This window comes from Oncorhynchus mykiss, chromosome 13 (assembly GCF_057628025.1).
Source record: "Oncorhynchus mykiss isolate SJ-2025 chromosome 13, ASM5762802v1, whole genome shotgun sequence".
Lineage (NCBI taxonomy): Eukaryota > Metazoa > Chordata > Actinopteri > Salmoniformes > Salmonidae > Oncorhynchus > Oncorhynchus mykiss.
The window spans coordinates 58,493,152-58,513,061 of record NC_143034.1 but is presented as its reverse complement, the minus strand read 5'-3'; the positions used below and the strand labels follow the sequence as shown (position 1 = coordinate 58,513,061).

The following is a 19,910-nucleotide window of genomic DNA, read 5'->3' as shown; positions in this document are numbered from 1 at the left end:
TGCAGCTCTCCTTGTAACCTTCATTGATGAGCTAAATCAGGTCTGTAGAGCTGATGGCGTGACCTATGTCATTGTGTGGGATAATGTCAGGTTCCACCATGCTCAAATGGTGCAAGCATGGTTTCAGGCCCATCCACGATTTACCACCCTGTACTGACTCCTTACTCTCCTTTCCTTAACCCGATAGAGGAATCTTTCTCCACATGGGAGTGGAAGGTATATGATAGGGGCCCTCACAAACAAGCCACCCTTCTCCAGGCCATGGATGACGCATGCAATGACTGTTACGGTTTTCTTCCTGGGAAGGAGAGGCGGACCAAAACGCAGCGTGATTGAAGTTCATGGTTCTTTAATAAGAAAACTAAAAACATGAACAAACTACAAAACAATAAACGTGAAAACCGTAACAGTCCTAACTGGTGCATAAAACACAAAGACAGGAAACCATCACCCACAAAATACCCAAAGAATATGGCTGCCTAAATATGGTTCCCAATCAGAGACAACGATAAACACCTGCCTCTGAATGAGAACCACTCTAGGCAACCATAGACTTTCCTAGACAACTAAACTGAACACAACCCCATTAATCTAATAAACCCCTAGACAAGACGAAACACAATAAATCACCCATGTCACACCCTGGCCTAACCAAAATAATAAAGAAAACAAAGATAACTAAGGCCAGGGCGCGACAGTACCCCCCCCCCCCCCCCCCCCCAAAAGGTGCGTGGACCCCACTCCACCATAGTCTTAGTCCGCCTTTTTAGCGTCCTTTGAGTGGCGACCCTCGCCGCCGACCTTGGCCTATTAACCCTAACAAAGGGCCCACCTGGACTGAGGGGTGCCTCATTACTGAGGAAGCTCAGGACTAAGAGGTAGCTCAGGCAGGTTGACGGCTCTGGCAGATCCTGGCTGACTGGCGGCTCTGGCAGATCCTGGCTGACTGGCGGCTCTGGAAGATCCTGGCTGACTGACGGCTCTGGCAGATCCTGGCTGACTGGCGGCTCTGGCAGATCCTGGCTGACTGGCGGCTCTGGAAGATCCTGGCTGACTGGCGGCTCTGGAAGATCCTGGCTGACTGACGGCTCTGGAAGATCCTGGCTGACTGGCGGATCTGGAAGATCCTGGCTGACTGGCGGCTCTGGAAGATCCTGGGTGACTGGCGGCCCTGGAAGATCCTGGCTGACTGGCGACTCTGGAAGATCCTGGCTGACTGGCGACTCTGGCGGCTCCATGCTGACTGGCGACTCTGGCGGCTCATGACAGACGGGAGACTCTGGCGGCTCATGACAGACGGGAGACTCTGGCGGCTCATGACAGACGGGAGACTCTGGCGGCTAATGACGGACGGGAGACTCTGGCGGCTCATGACAGACGGGAGACTCTGGTGGCTCATGACAGACGGGAGACTCTGGTGGCTCATGACAGACGGGAGACTCCGGCGGCTCATGACAGACGGGAGACTCTGGCGGCTCTGGACAGACGGGAGACTCTGGCAGCTCTGGACAGACGGGAGACTCTGGCGGCTCTGGACAGAAGGGAGACTCTAGCGGCTCTGGACAGACGGGAGACTCTAGCGGGTCTGGACAGACGGGAGACTCTAGCGGCTCTGGACAGACGGGAGACTCTAGCAGCTCTGGACAGACGGGAGACTCTAGCAGCTCTGGACAGACGGGAGACTCTAGCAGCTCTGGACAGAGGAGCTCTGGCGCCTCTGGACTGAGGGGCGGAAGCTCTGGCGGCTCATGACAGACGGGAGACTCTGGCGGCTCATGATAGACGGGAGACTCTGGCGGCTCATGACAGACGGGAGACTCTAGCGGCTCTGGACAGACGGGAGACTCTAGCGGCTCTGGACAGACGGGAGACTCTAGCAGCTCTGGACAGACGGGAGACTCTAGCAGCTCTGGACAGACGGGAGACTCTAGCAGCTCTGGACAGAGGAGCTCTGGCGCCTCTGGACTGAGGGGCGGAAGCTCTGGCGGCTCATGACAGACGGGAGACTCTGGCGGCTCATGATATACGGGAGACTCTGGCGGCTCATGACAGACGGGAGACTCTAGCGGCTCTGGACAGACGGGAGACTCTAGAGGGTCTGGACAGACGGGAGACTCTAGCAGCTCTGGACAGACGGGAGACTCTAGCGGCTCTGGACAGACGGGAGACTCTAGCAGCTCTGGACAGAGGAGATCTGGCGCCTCTGGACTGAGGGGCGGAAGCTCTGGCAGCGCCGGACAGGCGGGAGACTCCGGCTGCGCTGGAGAGGAGGAAGGCTCTGGCAGCGCTGGACAGGCGAGGCGCACTGTAGGCCTGGTGCGTGGTGCCGGCACTGGTGGTACTGGGCCGAGGACACGCACCTCAGGGCGAGTGCGGAGAGCTGCCACCGGAGGGCTGGTGCGTGGAGGTGGTACTGGATAGGCCGGACCGTGCAGGTGCACTGGAGCTCTTGAGCACCGACCCTGCCCAACCTTACCCGGTTGAATGCTCCCGGTCGCCCTGCCAGTGCGGCGAGGTGGAATAGCCGCACTGGGCTGTGCAGGCGAACCGGGGACACCATGCGTAAGGCTGGTGCCATGTACGCCGGTCCAAGGAGACGCACTGGAGACCAGATGCGTAGAGCCGGCTTCATGACACCTGGCTCGATGCCCACTCTAGCCAGGCCGATACGAGGAGCTGGTATGTACCGCACCGGGATATGCACCCGCACTGGGGACACCGTGCGCTCCACAGCATAACACGGTGCCTGCCCGGTCTCTCTCACCCTCCGGTAACTACAGGAAGTTGGCGCAGGTCTCCTACCTGGCTTCGCCACACTTCCTGTGTGCCTCCCCCCCAATACATTTTTTGGGGCTGACTCTCAGGCTTCCTTGCCAGCCGTGTTCCCTCGTATCGCCTGCTCCTCTCTCCGGCTGCCTCAGCTCTCCTAGCTGCCTCCACCTGTTCCCATGGGAGGCGATCCTTTCCCGCCAGGATCTCCTCCCAAGTGTAGCAACCCTTGCCGTCCAACACATCATCCCATGTCCATTCCTCCTTGCGCTGCTCCTGCTGCCGCTGCCTGTCACCACGCCACTTGGTCCTGTTGTGGTGGGTGATTCTGTCACGGTTTTCTTCCTGGGAAGGAGAGGCGGACCAAAACGCAGCGTGGTTGAAGTTCATGGTTCTTTAATAAGAAAACTAAAAACATGAACAAACTACAAAACAATAAACGTGAAAACCGTAACAGTCCTAACTGGTGCATAAAACACAAAGACAGGAAACAATCACCCACAAAATACCCAAAGAATATGGCTGCCTAAATATGGTTCCCAATCAGAGACAACAATAAACACCTGCCTCTGAATGAGAACCACTCTAGGCAACCATAGACTTTCCTAGACAACTAATCTGAACACAACCCCATTAATCTAATAAACCCCTAGACAAGACGAAACACAATAAATCCCCCATGTCACACCCTGGCCTAACCAAAATAATAAAGAAAACAAAGATAACTAAGACCAGGGCGTGACAATGATATCACGGCAGACCAGTGTCAGGCCTGGATTCGCCATGCCCGAGGATTCTTCCCAAGATGTTTGTCTAATGAAATCATCCATTGTGATGTGGATGAGAACCTGTGGCCAAATCCACAAGACAGGGTTGATGGAAATATAGAAGTACAGTAATTAATCCTTTGTTTTGCTTTTTACAGTAAGCCAGCTGAGGAACACTGCAGTTGATGTTTAACTGTATTTTTAAATAAAAATTATAGCTGATTATTTTTTATTTGATTCAAAGAAACCTATGTTGTGATTTTATTGTATTTCATCATTAAATGTCAAGTTTTGTTCAACGATTCCACTGTGTCTGTAGTATTCTCTCTACTAGTCTTTTTACAGTGATGTATTCACGTGCAGTACCATAATGAAACATGTATCACATATTTTCTACTACAATATTTAATGATTGTACAAAGAACTACACAGTGAAACTATCGGTATCTTGTGTGTGGGTGATCTAAATTAATGTTCCTATGGTATTTCATGATAAATTGTTTATTTGAATCAATGATTCTGCTATTGCACGGTTTCTTTAAAGATGTGAATCCACAATGCAATGTTTTGAACATTGGACAGCCTGTGTTACAAGTGATGACTGTTTTGAGTTTTGTGTCTAGATTTGTGAAAAATGACCGCAAGTTTCTGAAATGTCAAGGCTGTGGGTAACTGGTGAAAAGAGTCAGGCGCAGGAGAGCTGAGATGCGTGGACAAGGTATTTAATTACAAGATAACACCAGTATAAACATAATACTCTGGTGCGGGAACAATACCGGTACCACGAAATAAACGGGCGTAATAACAAAACCCGGCAACAAAATACCAGCCGTCAGTAACAGCCAGAACAATAAAACAAACACGCACACAAACATGGGGGAAACCAGAGGGTTAAATAATGAACATGTAATGGGGAATTGAAACCAGGTGTGTAGAAAACAAAGACTAAACAAATGGCTAGAAGGCCGGTGATGTCCTCTCGAACAAGGAGCGAGACCGACTCCGGCGGAAGTCATGACATGAAATTGCTATTTTATTTAACTAGGCAAGTCAGTTAAGGACAACAAAGTCAAGGTATTGGAGTGGACATCACAAAGCCCTGACCTCAATCATATAGAACATTTGTGGGCAGAACTGAAAAAGTGTTGCGAGCAAGGAGGCCTACAAACCTGAGTTACACCAGCTCTGTCAGGAGGAATGGGCCAAAAATCACCCAACTTATTGTGTGAAGCTTGGGAAGGCTACCCTAAATGTTTTACCCATGTTAAACAATTTAAAGGCAATGCTACCAAATACTAATTGAGTGTATGTCAACTTCTGACCCACTGGGAATGTGATGAAAGAAATAAAAGCTCAAATAAATAATTCTCTCTTATTCTGATATTTCACATTCTTAAAATAAAGTGGTGATCCTAACTGATCTAAGACAGGGTATTTTTACTAGGATTAAATGTGAAAAACTGAGTTTAAATGTATTTGGCTAAGGTGTATGTAAACTTCCGACTTCAACTGTACATATATGGAAAAGCATCTATTCTCCTTAGAAACTGAGACAAGTGTTGTTCGGGAACACACAACCCAGTTGGTCATCAGTGCCTGTCTCTTCTCTGGCACAGATCCCATGTGGGCACTTGAGCCCTCTCCTGTGTCCCCTCAATAATCTACACCCACACCTGCTGCCACACTGTAATCATAAAACAAAACTAGTGTCTGTGTGAGAATGCGCATGTGTGGGTGTCTGTGTGGGTGTGTGCAAGTGTATGTTCAGGCCAGAGGAGGCTGGTGGGAGTAGCTATAGGAGGACAAGTTCATTGTAATGTCTGGAATGGAATAACTGGAGTCAAACCTGGTTTCCATGTGTTTGATGTATTTGATACCGCTCCATTCAATCCCTTCCAGACATTACAATGAGCCTGTCCTCATATAACTCCTCCCTCCATCCGCCACAGGTCCAGGCCCTTGCCATATTGGTAATTAGCATGTAATATAATGGTTAGGTTGGGGCCCTGCTATATACTGTCATCAAAACATACCCAGACTGTGTCTCTTGTTAAGTCGAGGTGCCCTCGCCGTTTCACATAATTTTCTGTGAATCTTCTCCAATCTTCTCAGCCGTCGCCAGTGTTATCAGTGACTGGCTCAAGGAGCAGAAGGTTGAAGGAGCTTTGAGACGTGAGACTGGAGAATTTGTACCAATGGTTTGACAGGATGACTTGAGGCATGCATAAGGCATTCTACTTGATGTGTTGATGACACCTTCCAGCCCATGTTGTTTTCTCACCTTTATCTGTATCTTTTCTTATCTGCCTCTTGTCACATGACATATCAATGGGCTGTTATTCACCAAGTTGGTTCAGTGGCTGTTTATGAGGAGGGGATGCTGATTCCCAGAATTGTGATCTTGTTTGTCTTTTTTTATTATTAAAGGCCCAGTGTAGTCAAACACGTGATTTCTCAGTGTTTTATATTTATTTCCACCCTGTGACGTTGGAATAAAACTGTGAAATTGTGAAAATGATGACAATTCCCTTTTAGTGAAAGAGATGTTTGAAAAGACAGTCATAGCAAATTCTGTCTTTAGAAATTGCTCTTTGCTAAGGATCTACTTTTGTTTATTTTTGATCATTTTCATTTAAAACAATCACAGTAAGGTACTTAATTGTTACCCAGAAATGATTTGATATTGTGATAAAAACGGCTGCATTGGACCATTAACTGTGTGGACACTTATAGTATGAATTCCCCAAATGAAACATGTATGGATCATACACAAACACACTGGACTGATACCCTTCACCCTGTCAATTATGGAGAGGCCAAAGAGAGAGAGAGAATGGGGGACTATTTTGAGCGTAGAGACTTGTGATGTGCAGCGAAGCAGTTGATGAGGGTGTCTCTGCTCACTGTCAAAAAATGGCAGGCGCGTCTGGTGGGATGATGACTCCCCCTGCCCGCGCAGTGCTTGGTCAACCCTGTCAAATGGGGAGGGCATCCGAGATTCGCCAAATAGTAGCTTATTCTACTGAAACGTAGCGGTTAGGACTTCGATTTACCCCTTTTCTTTCACTTCTCTTTGATCTTGTTGACGGGGAGGGCGGTGTGGGTTTTTCTCCTCTTCATTAGATGATAACGACTGTCAAGGATAGACTAATTCTAGAGCCTGTTTATTATTTTGTAGGCAAAGTTAAACGTTTTATGACTTTTATGACTATGAAATACCGTTTTTACACTTTCCTGTGTACCGCACGCAAAAACCGTCTTCCAGTTCTCTCTCCTGTGGAGCGAGCGCCTTTTTTTTATCGCCCTAGCAACTGGTCCTCGCCGCTGCTGCCTTGTGACATTTCCTTGTCACTTTGCTCACCAGCCATCGGATATTGAATTTGACTTTTTGCACCCGCCTGTATGCGGGGCCATTTTTGCATAGGGTATTTCCCTACTTCGTCTATAATTTGATTTATTTAAAACTCTGGAGGTTCATGCGTCGGAGAAGTCTCATCTTTCTGCGTCAAAATGCCTGTGAGACGCGGTCATGTAGCCCTCCAGAACACTTATCTGGACACCATTATCCGGAAATTCGATGGACAAAGTAAGCGGACACACTTTACATTATGACTGAAAAAGTAATAACATAATGTGACCATGAGCAAGCTGTTATAACTGTATAATCCCAACAACAAACAATTAGACTGGTTAGATTAGAAATGAAAGTGAATGCCTTTTCCACGTAACCTTTCAACCATGCAAAGTGTAATAAAATGTAAAGACAAATGCATTTGTCTAGTGGTTTCTATTGATCCTAATATGAGTGCTACAAGGCTGTTTCTGTAATCAAGCAGATGATTCAGTTTAAGTCTGTCTGTCTGTCTGTCTGCCTGCCCGCCTGCCTCTGGCGATACTCCTATCTCCACATTTGATTTACAGTTCAAATTGTCCGTATGCATGTGCTGAATATGCCAAATTGTCATGTTAATACTATAGGTTTGTGTGTTTATTATGTCTTTGCACCTGCCTATGTTTTCCACATGTTGCATGAATTCACATGCTGCACTAGATTATATTGCATGAGTTAACATGTTCTCCGTTCTTAAACTGGTCAGACCACTGGATCCTGATAGAAACTGTACATAATGTATTTGATTTACAGAGTTTGCATGTGACCACTAACCACTACTACACACTCTGTTAGTGCATATAACTGAGTGATATCCTTCTTGAACAGGACCTTACGCAGCACATCACAGCACGCTTTACACCCACAGTGCCTCTTCGTTTTCGTGCTTTTGTCTTGAATTAAATGGTACCGTAGAAACTGCCCCAGAATTTCTTTGCAACCCACTCAAACAAAACATTATTGATCCATTCAGCAAAGAAGAAATCCAGTTGTTTAAAAAAGAGGAATGGCTCTGATTAGCACTGAACTTCAATTACAGTAGAGCCCTATAACCTAGCTCAATAGAGGCCTATAACCTAGCTCAGCAGAGGCCTATAACCTAGCTCAGTAGTGGCCTATAACCTAGCTCATTAGTGGCCTATAACCTAGCTCATTAGTGGCCTATAACCTAGCTCAGTAGTGGCCTATAACCTAGCTCAGTAGTGGCCTATAACCTAGCTCAGTAGTGACCTATAACCTAGCTTAGTAGAGCCCATAACCTAGCTCAGTAGTGCCTATAACCTAGCTCAGTAGTGGCCTATAACCTAGCTCAGTAGTGGCCTATAATCTAGCTCAGTAGTGGCCTATAACCTAGCTCAGTAGTGGCCTATCTCTATGCTACTGTAAGTCTGACTGTGACTACTGTGCCTGTCACTGTCAGTGTTCTTCAGTCACAGTGTGAAGGCAGTCTGTTGACCACAGGGGTACGGCTCAAAATAACCCTCTCCACATTAAAGAGAGAAGATGCAATGTTCCACTTTTCACCTCAATTTCATGTTAAAGGATTTCAGCCTGTTTAATTTGCTGTGCTGGCAGGTGACATTTCGGAATTAATTGTGTTACTCTGGGATTTTCAAAGCTCTCTGCAGAGGGGTCCTCAGAGACAGACCGATAAGTCCCATCAAACTGATGTCTTCCTTATCTCTGTGTGCGTGTGTGCGTGCGTAAGCACCCTGCCGGGTGATGCGTGTGCCAAACCACTGCTGCTTAGCAACAATCTGAGTCTGGGTGTCTGTGTTCTGAGGCATTGATAATGACTTAGGATTGGATGTACTTTCCACCAAACGACCTCACCTATTTACTCTACACAGAGCAGCAAGGAGGGGGAAGGGGTTCTGCGTTTTCTGGGTGAAGCTCCAAATCGCTCTCCTCATATTTGTTTAAATGGGGAAGAATGAGAGATGTGTAACTCAGTTTCACGAGGGGATAAAAAGAGGAGTAGAGACAGAGTCAGAGGCACAGATGTTTGAGCAGCTTTTCAACATAAACTGTACTGATTGAATATCACGCTGTACGACAATATCAGTGTAGCTGATGTGACTTCGAAGGCAATTGTCATTAGCTCTGGAGACAATAGCCACACTCATGAACCTAGGTAAGGACAGCTGAAACCTATTGCAGTATATTATAATCTTGATTGCGGACTGTCACTGCTGAGTCCAGCTGCTCCGTATTAGTCCCTCTGGGGCCATCTTGAATCATTGCACTGATATGATTTGTGCCGCAGAGGGACAGACTTGATTACTCCAATTTCTACTTGATGTTGAGGTGAATGTGATTAGTTGAATGCGATACTGAAATGAACACAGTCCAGACTTGAATTGGATCTGATTGAGAGACTTCTCCTTGAAATGATCATCACCTGATTATGATAACTGAATGTTTCTGAAATTGGATAAACTTTGATTGTCCGATTTTGCATATTGCATTTGATGTAATAAGCCTTCAATTATAATTGTACATTTTCATATCTGCTCTGACTCTCGCCTTGGTTTCCTCCCAGATCGTAAGTTTCTGATAGCCAACGCTCAGATGAAGAACTGTGGCATTATCTACTGTAACGAGGGCTTCTGCCAGATGTTTGGCTTCTCGCGGGCAGAGATCATGCAGCAGTCCTGCACCTGCCAGTTCTTGGTGGGGCCTGGCACCATGAAGACTGCCCTGGCACAGCTGGCACAGGCCCTGCTAGGGTCAGAGGAGCGCAAGGTGGAGATCCTCTACTACAACAAAGAAGGTAAGGAGAAGGTGGAGGGTTAGACTGAGAGAAAGAGATGGAAAGAGCAAGAGAGTCAAAGTGACAACATTACTCCCCTTCTTTATAGTGGGGAGTGCTGTAAAGGTCACATACAGAATATTTTGGTCCCTCCAAGTGTCATGGCTGTCTCCCTCTCACTTTTATATAATGCTTCTGTATGATGCAGTGTTACAGTATGTGGAGCCAGCTGCTGCAGACTCAGTGAACTCTCTTCTACTAATTTATCTGTCTGGGGAGTGGACATGGTGGAGCTGTCTTGGCCTGCTTATCTCACCTGCAACATGTTTATTCATCCCCTATAACAACACAGGGCAAGACCCAGATGCAGACACAGGAGGCAGATGGTTAGAGTCTCTGATATTTATTAAACAACAAAGGGCAGGCAAGAGGGCAGGTCGAGGACAGGTAAAAGTTCAGAACCAGGTCAGAGTTCCAAACGGTACAGGGAGTCAGGCAGGCTCAAGGTCAGGGCAGGCTGAATGGTCAGGCAGGCGGGCTCAGTGTCAGGGCAGGCAAAAGGTCAAAACCAGGAGGACTAGAAAATAGGAGACAAGAAAAAGCAGGAGCACAGAAAAACACGCTCGTTGACTTGACAAGACAAACTGGCACAGACAAACAGAGAACACAGGAATAAATACCCTGGTAATAATTGGGAAGATGGGTGACACCTGGAGGTGGGTGGAGACAATCACAAAGACAGGTGAAACAGATCAGGGCGTGACATCCCCACTCCCCATTCCCATCCTGTGCATAGCTGCACTAAGTAGTTTGGGGGTGGGGGTGCTGCAGGAGGATAGGGGGGGTGCAGATTATTTATTTTTTGCACGCTCTACGGAAGACTATATAGGTCCGCTAATACAGGACAAGTAAAGGCCCAGTGCACTACTTTTGTGATTTTGTTTTATTAAAAAAATAAAAATACTTGAATGCTCCTGTGTTTTGTCTCTTGTACATGTACACAGGGCCCGGGGTTGGAACCAAAATTATTTTCCAATTGTTTTGTTCTGAACAGAACCATATATAATATTTTTCGTTACACTGTTCCGACCAGCAAACTACAGTTCTGAACCGGTTCAACCTCCCCAAAGTACCTGTTTATATCGTTACTTCCTGTTCCTTTTTAAACCTTTATTTATTTTCCATTTAACTCAACATTAAATTACTTTTCCAATCATGCAGTATGGATAGAGATGCTTTGTCACGACTTCCGCCGAAGTTGGGTCCTCTCCTTGTTCGGGTGGTGCTCGGCGGTCGGCGTCGCCGGTCTTCTAGCCATCATCGATCCACTTTTCATTTTCCATGTGTTTTGTCTTGTTTTTCCTCACACCTGGTTTCAATTCCCTCAATCACTTGTTGTGTATTTAACCCTCTGTTTCCCCCCATGTCTTTGTGTGGGATTGTTTATTGTAAGTGCTTGTGCACGTGTTGATTGGTGCACGACGGGTTTTTGTACCCAATATCTTGTTATTTTTTATGCCGTTGGTTTTGCGATTAAACTGCTCCGGCTATTACCAAGTTCTGCTCTCCTGCGTCTGACTTCCCTGCCACCGGTTACGCACCCCTTACAAGCTTGCTATAGAGCTGGCACGCTATAGCTCAGTGAGTTGTTCACATGCGTTATGGAAAGACAAGTGTAGGGCGTGAGATGCAACTGAAATTTTGCGAGTGGGGAGACAGCGAGAGAGGGTGGAGGAGGAGGCCCACAGATTTATACCTACGGAGGAGCGGTTTCTAGGGTAGAATTTTGAATGTCTTTGAACTTCAGAGTTGGCTTAACGTTGGACCAGAGTAGCTGGCTAGCCAACAAGCTTGTGTATGCAGAGCGGCACCTGAATTAAAAACACATCTTACCTTTTTATAGTTAATAAATCTAATGTGAACTATAGGATCCCTAACTAGCGTTGAAAAAGTTAATCCATTCTTCTGTAATAAAACATCTCTCTCCCTATCTTGTAGATTATGTCTGTAATGTCCGCAGGCTACAGCTATACTTCTAAGGGGCAGATAGACTACACGCACACACTCTGGCAAAGATTTTCACCTGGCAGACTTTGGAAGAAGTTAATGATTGACAGAGGGAGAGCTTTGCATAGGCGCTTTGTTGCATTTTTTAATTTTAAATAATGGTTCTGTTCCAGAACAATATAGATCACTTTCGTTCCCTGGTCTGGTTCTGATTCTATTCCTTAAAAATGTCATTATTTTCCAGTTTGTTTGCGACCCCTGCAAAGGACAGAGGGACAAGCAAACAGACCTGGCTAGTGAGGCTGTAGACACAATGCCGTTACGTTGGTCATTTGGGCATGAGAAGTGCTGTGTCGGAGAGCTTGTTGTCATGGAAATATTGTCAGTGTGCCAGCTCAAATCCACTGAACATCTATTTATTTTGTATCCCAGTAATGCATACAGTCATGAACGCAGGTGCCCACACAAGCACGAATGAATTGTAAATGGGTACAATTCATCATACACAATAAAAATGCATTATATTGTTGTACTTGATTGATCTTAATTGATCAATCACTGAATGCATGTGTTTGTTTGTTAATGTGTGTGTGTGAGTGTAAAACAAGGACATTTCCTGGGAACATTACTCCGAGAACATTTTGCCAGTCCCCAAAATGAAAATGGCTGTTTTAGGCTTAAGGGTTAGGGTTAGGGGTTAGGGTTACAATTATGATTAGGTTAAATTGGAGTTAGGGTTAGGGTTTAGTTAAGGGTTAGGTTTAGGGGTTAGGGAAAATAGGATTTTGAATGGGAATCAATTAGGCTTGGGCAGTGGTTTTTCAATACCGTCAATACCTTTGAAACTGTTTCTTTCAAGTCTTTCAATAAATTGTAATATTTGTGTCTGTTTTTTAGGTAAATACCTGCAGTCAACCTGTGCAATATGTTAGGAGAGCGTTAGGAGATAAAGCAGATTGTGTTCTTCTTTTCACCTGTCACATTATTTTACACTATGAGACTTAGTAGTTCCCCAGAACAGTTGAGCCAGTCACATGTTTGTTCGTGTTATAGCACAATGGGAGTAAGCAGGAACAGGTGAGTCCATCTGTGTATTGACGAGGTTGTGTTTTATATTGAAGGTCAACAATGCCAAAGGTGCTTCAACAAAGTACTGAGTAAAGGGTCTGAATACTTATGTACAGTAAATGGGATATTTCAGTTTTTTATTTTTAATAAATTTGCTACAAGTTTTTGTTCTGTCATTCTGGGGTATTGTGCGTAGATTGATGAGGACAAATAAGGCTGTAACGTAACAAAATGTGGAAAAAGTGAAGGGGTCTGAATACTTTCCAAATGCACAGTATCTAAGTAAGTGCTGAATTAATAAGGTGACGGGGCATCATATTGTGTTAGCTTTCTGCCAAGTTTGAGAAGTCAAAGCCCTTTGGATGAGTTATCTGTACAACTGCCACTATCTTTTTTTCTCCTCTCTGTTCTCGGCCCATCTCCTCCCCCATTTTCTCAGAGCAGAACAGGCAGGTCCGTTGCCCTAGCGACTCCGGACTCCACACAGACACAGCGTGTACACATGCTGCTCCAGAGCCAGTACTGTTCGTCCTTCAAACAAGCATGCGTCAAACTTTGTTCATTTGCACAATGTCTCTCATTCACATACACTTGTAAATGTCCAAACTCACCCAAAATGTTATTCGTAAGCTTCTACCTACAGTACCAGTCAAAGGTTTGGACACACCTACTCATTGCAGGGTTTTTCTTTATTTTACTATTTTCTACATTGTAGCATAATAGTGAAGACATCAAAACTATGACATAACACATATGGAATCATGTAGTAACCAAAAAAGTGTTCAACAAAACAAAATATATTTTATATTTGAGATGACAACTTTGCACACTTGGCATTCTCTCAACCAGCTTCATGAGGTAGTCACCTGGAATGCCTTTCAATTAACAGGTGTGCCTTGTTAAAAGTTAATTTGTGGAATTTCTTTACTTCTTAATGCGTTTGAGCCAATCAGTTGCAAAATATAGCCCTATTTGGTAAAAGACCAAGTCCATATTATGGAAAGAACAGCTCAAATAAGCAAAGAGAAACAACAGTCTATCATTACTGTAAGACATGAATGTCAGTCAATGAGGAAAATTTCAACGTTTCTTCAAGTGCAGTCGCAAAAACCATGAAGTGCTATGATGAAACTGGCTCTCGTAAGGACTTCCGCAGGAAAGGACGAGCTAGAGTTACCTCTGCTGCAGAGGTCAATGCGGAACATTTCAAGAACTTGTTGTAGGGGGTTGTAGTTCCGAACAAGCCAATATTCTACATAGTTTAGAGCATAAAGCATGGTAATTAACTACAATGACTATAATCCATTGCACATCAACTTGTTCTGTCTGTGTTTAATTTACGCCTACTACAGAAGAGACAGAAGAATGCACCTCAAAAGCACTAATCGCTCAGTACTATGATTGATATGCCACTCTATTCCCCTCTCTTCTGTAGTTCTCTTGCTGTCTTTCTTCCTCTCTCTCTTTCTCTAGCTCTCCCTCTCACCCGCTCTCTCCCTCCCCTCTTCCTACAGTCTGTCTACGTTTTGATTGGTCTTATTCTCTATCTCCCTCTATATCTAATTTTCTGCATCCCCCCTCTATCTGTTTCTCCTATGCTAGGACATGTTGACAGCCCTCACCCTGGCTTCACTTGAACAGAAAGGAAGGTCTCATAAATGCCCTGGGAAAACATCCAGTCATGGAAAGAAACTACAAGACTGTACTGCTGTTTAAAAAGGCCTCTCCACATAAAACTGAAATGAGATGGCAGTAACAGCCCACCAACCATGAAACCTGATACTCTGAGTCTAAATGTGTTCAGTGTTAAAGAGAGCACAGTCAGATAAGATTAAAGAATATTTATAGTTACTTGAGCTGTCCTGAAGTCTACTTAGTTAGCTTTGAGCCCAGGTTCGGATGGCCATTAGCAGCTTTACAATGTTATGTCTCTCCCCCCTGCAGGAACCTGCAGGCCCTGTCTGATTGATGTTGTTCCTGTGAAGAAAGCAGAGGGACAGGTCATCATGTTCATCCTCAACTTCCAGGAAATCATTGACCCCTCCCTCAAGAAACCAGGTCTGAGACAGAGGGTGGCCCAGGGCTGGGTATGGGCAGGTCAGTGTGGAAGTGTGTGTGTGATACTGTCTGTCTGTCTGCCTGTCTGTCTGCATCAACCTGTTGATGCCATGTTGAATGTAGCTGTGTTATAACATACAGAATGTGACTACCTCCTGGTACTGTAGGTGTATGTATGTAAAGTGTATGTATAAGCACTCTGTGGTTTCTCAGGGCAGAGTCGCAGGCTGAAGTTGAGACTGCCATTGGTACGTGCAATGCGTCGGTCTTCCCTCGCCAAAGACCAGTTTGGGGGGGTGGTGGTGGACTACCCACAGGTAAGGTGGCCAGAGACTCCCATACACACACAGTTCTATACACACAGTACTCATCTAAATATGACCTTACATATAATATATCTTGATTATCTCAGTTCCTGTATCTCTTATGTTTTGTAATGAATATAGCTTCAGTCACATACATTTAGCAGTAAGTAGAAATCTAGTACAATATTTAACCTATGATTGTCCTCTTCCTCCTTCCCTAATTCAGCCCAACAGTGAAGAGATCCCTCTGAAAGAGTTTCGTATCCCGTCCAAGGAGAGCTGCATGCAGTCTGAGACAGAGGCGCTGATAGAGCAGGACCACGAGTTCTCCCAGCCTGCAAGCCACTACTCCCCCAAACTGCTGTCCCTATTGTCAGAGCGGCTGGAACCCAGCGTGCCCTTCCTCCCCAGCAGCCCCTTCTCCAGTGCAGCCTTCCCCAGGACGGTCCTGCCCCGGAGCCGCTCCAGAGAGACTGTCGGCAGCCTCCGCAGAGCTTCCTCCCTGGATGACCTCGGCAGCATGAGGGCCGAGTCGGGCCGACCAGGAGACCCACGCTCCAACAGCAGTGAGTTCGTGTGTGTGTGTACCCAGACGTCTGTTGCCATTTTTGTACCCCCTCTGACAGGAAGAAATGTGGCTGTCTCCTTCACAGCTCCATCTGAATCAAAACAAACCAAGCCAAAGCTACCTGGGCCTGTTGGAGGTATTCTGTTCTCTAGAAAATGCAAATCTTCACTCCAATTCCTCAAGCACTGAGCATGTGCAGCAGCAGGGTCACTAATCAATGTCTCTAACCTATAGCCTATGTGTGTGTGTGTGTGTGTGTGTGTGTGTGTGTGTGTGTGTGTGTGTGTGTGTGTGTGTGTGTGTGTGTGTGAGTGTGAGTGTGAGTGTGTGAGTGTGAGTGTGTGTGTGTGTGTGTATGCCAGGTCTATAGGAGTCCCAGTCACTCAGAGGCCATCCTTTACTCATCAAACAGCTAATACTATGGGCTATGGAGTGTGGGGCTGTGGACTTCCCATCTACCCCAGGGAAATAATTTAGAGGAATACATGCATCCCCGCAATGCATTAACACACTCCCTCTCATTTCATTACTCTATCAATTCAATTTAATTGTCTTTATTGGCATGAGAAACATATGTTTACATTGCCAGAACAAGTGAAACAGATAATGAACTCTCTCTGTGTCTTTCTCACTCAGATGCTTTGCTCAGTATAAACCAAGATGTTTCTCACCTAGAGGAATGGAAATTGCATTATAACACATTATATTTTTAGTTCTGAATGTGTTACTTGCAGTTTAAATAAAGGATTTGAATGATAATATAATATGTAAACTAGTCGTTGAAAGTAGATAGAGACACAGTAATGAGAGATGAGTGTTGTTGTGTGCAGACCTGAAGGCCGGTACTCTGAGCTCCACCTCAGACTCGGACCTGATGCGACGCAGGACCAGCACTCGTAACCCCCTCACACTCAGTTTCGCCTCCGACCTCTTGCGACCGCCCTCGCCCACTGAGATCGAGATCATCGCTCCCAGCAAAGTAAAGGACCGCCACCGAGACGTCACAGAGAAGGTCACACATGTCACACAGGTGAGACACATGGTCCTCAATAGCACTCATATCACACAACCACAACCATGTGATTGCCTGACTCAACCTTTATTCTGCTTATATATTAAGGGATTTTTAAAGTGAGCTTTTTCAGAACGGCACTGTGTACACAGGATGTTGTGTAAAAGGAACGTTGGGTTATTGAGAAGTGGTGGATTACATCTCTTCGGTCTGACTTCCTGTGTTGCAAGCTTTCTGCTGAAGAAGCAGCTGCATGTCACTCAGGAGTTTCCACATGCATCCACACACACACACACACACACACACACACACACACACACACACAAACAGGAACGATATACTGTATATAAAATGAATGTTTTTTTCAGTCACTGGTGCTATTTTCAAAAGTATGTGGTGCATTTTCTTAAAACAAAACTCCAAACTGGTAACACTTGTAACAGGGCAAGTCTCATAAAGCGTGTTATTGTGCATTTATTTCGTTTGAATGCATCTTTCACCACCCAACCATTCATCCAACATATAAATGTACTGTCAAATACTATGTGAACATTTATTTAATCATCAAAACACAACATATTAATATCTTCTCAATGTAGTTATTTTAACAGCTAGTTAATGGAAAAAGGAAACCGCACACTGCTCTTGGTAGTATCACTGATATTTAATAAGCTAACGTATCGGCCTCGCGGCCTTCGTCACAGCTAGTTAATCCAATAGATAGATATACATGTTTCAAAATGCCCTTTGAATATAATATGCTACAGTACTGTTTTCACATTAGACAATACACTTGCACTATCTTTTGAAATTGACTGAACATCAAATTTCAATCATTTCTATCCCATGTGTGATCTTTCACAATCGATGAAAAGAATATCTGTATTGTTCAGATATAATTCCAACATAGGTGTACTGTAATCAAATGAAAGAAACAGCATTAGTTTGCATCAGGCCTGTCTTGAGCATTTGGCCATTGGTTCTCATCGACATCGCAGTAAATGTACTCATTGTTCATGCATCTGGGGAAAAACCTTTTGGCATGGAGAATCCAAGCCTGACGAAGCCTGGATTGATGTCATTACATGACTCATTCATGGCCTGAAGGAGCATGGTACGCTCATGGGGATGACAATCATATATCTCCCACCTGTACTGTAATATGTATTGTATTTTACAGTATTGTATTGTACTTATGTATTGTAGTGGTCCTGTATGTGGCTCAGTTCATAAGAGCATGGCACTAGCAAGACATGGCACTAGTAAATGGAATATATTACAGTATTACAGTACTGTACTGGCCAGATCACCATGCGCAGTGCCAAGTGTCGGCTGGAGTGGTGTTAAGCTTGCTGCCATTGGACTCTGGAGCAGTGGAAACGCGTTCTCTGGTGTGATGCATTACACTTCACTAGCAGTCAGACGGACAAATCTGGATTTGGTGGATGCCAGGAGAACACTACCTACCCCAATGCAACCCCATCAAACACCTTTGGGATGAATTGGAATGCCGACTGCGAGCCAGGCCTAATCGCCCAACATCAGTGCCCAACCTCCCTAATTCTCTTGTGGCTGAATGGAAGCAAGTCCCCGCAGCAATGTTCCAACATCTAGTGGAAAGACTTCCCAGAATAGTGGAGGCAGTTTAGGCAGCAAAGGGGGGACCAACTCCATATTAATGCTAATGATTTTGGAATGAGATGTTCGACGAGCAGGTGTCCACATACTTTTCGTCATGTAATGTGTAAGAGGATATTATCTCCTGTATGAACATTTTGTTGGCTACATGTATGGGATGTTATTTAGCATCACTACTGTACTATATGCGCTTGTCTCTCTGCATGTATATGAGGGAGAATGGGGAAAAGACAGTTTGTATGCGTGAAAGAAAGATCCCACCTTCCATAGTGTGACATCTGTGCCAGCAGAAGAACTTTTCACACCCACATGTCATCACACTAAGTTTGAGTACATTGTCATAACCTGTAATGCCATGGAAACACTAACGCAGTGAGATGGCCCCACAACTCTACTGCGTAGCACACTGACCCACATGTCTGTGGTGGGACAGTCTGAGTGGCCACCAGCCAGATGAACCCACACACTAACCCTGGCTGCTCTGACTTCACTTGTCCACTACAAGTAGAATAATGTGACTCAATATTAGGGATTTTTGTGGTATTACTAGATGTGTGTGTGTGTCAGGTGAACATACATGTCTTATGACAGTACATTTGAGTGTTATAACGGGGGTTTATATCATCAGAATTTAGTTGATTGATTGTGAATGGGCAGTTGGACTTGCTGCTAATGTTAGCATTGCTCTGAGTGAGAGGTGAGCTCTTTAGGTTGCTGTGTCAATGCCCTCTGTCTTGCTCGCTGGGTGCACATGGGAGGCAATTTGGCGTGCCTCTCATTCCTACCAATGGAAAAATCGATCGGGCCAATAGATGCCTCCCTCTCCACTTCCTCCAAACCTGCTCCTGGTAGAGTCCTCAGCTGCTGATCACCATAAATACCACACACATGTACTCTCAAATTATATGAGCTGTGGTGTTTGTTTTTTATTCACCCTCACCAACAAGTTCACACATCTAGAAGATAATTAGACTGGAGAAGTCATCAGGTTTGGCAGGACATGGAGTGGCAAGGAGTGAAATGTTAGCACAAACAGACTGGATTTCTCCAGTCTGATTATGTTGCCTTCCCAGGGTTGGGGTCAAATCCATTTCAATTCCAGTCAATTCAGAAAGTAAACCACGTTTCAATTCCAAATTGTCCTCATTGAAAAGCATTGAAGAGAATTGGAATTTCAGAGAATTCCTGAATTGACTGGAATTGGAAATGGAATTTACCCCAACCTTGTACCTTTCCAACTGATATTTGACGATTTCAACAATTTCTTTCTAAAAAGTAAGTGTTTTAGAGATAATGTACACGAAACAAAAATATAAACGCAACATGTTAAGTGTTGGTCCCCCTATTTAATGAGCTGAAATAAAAGATCTCAGAAATGTTCCATACCCACAAAAAGCTTCTTTCTCTACAATGTTGTGCACAAGTTTGTTTACATCACTGATTGTGAGCATTTCTCCTGTTCGAATATGACCCAACTACCTGACAGGTGTGGCATATCAAGAAGCTTGTGCTGAGGACAATAAAAGGCCACTCTAAAATGTGCAGTTTTGTCACACAACACAATGCCACAGATGT

At 45.0% G+C, this 19,910-nt stretch overlaps 1 protein-coding gene across 1 annotated transcript in view; it reads left to right on the top strand.

The window, feature by feature from the left end:
• Positions 1-6,971: 6,971 nt before the first annotated feature.
• Positions 6,972-19,910, top strand: part of kcnh2 (potassium voltage-gated channel, subfamily H (eag-related), member 2) — a gene marked incomplete at its 3' end in the record, with an annotated part of 41,203 nt that continues 28,264 nt past the window's right edge. Inside the window, 7 exon segments of the mRNA NM_001124676.1 lie at positions 6,972-7,122; positions 9,470-9,700; positions 14,699-14,851; positions 15,026-15,129; positions 15,344-15,683; positions 15,771-15,821; positions 16,516-16,715. Of these exon segments, the coding sequence (NP_001118148.1) occupies positions 7,047-7,122; positions 9,470-9,700; positions 14,699-14,851; positions 15,026-15,129; positions 15,344-15,683; positions 15,771-15,821; positions 16,516-16,715 (1,155 nt within the window).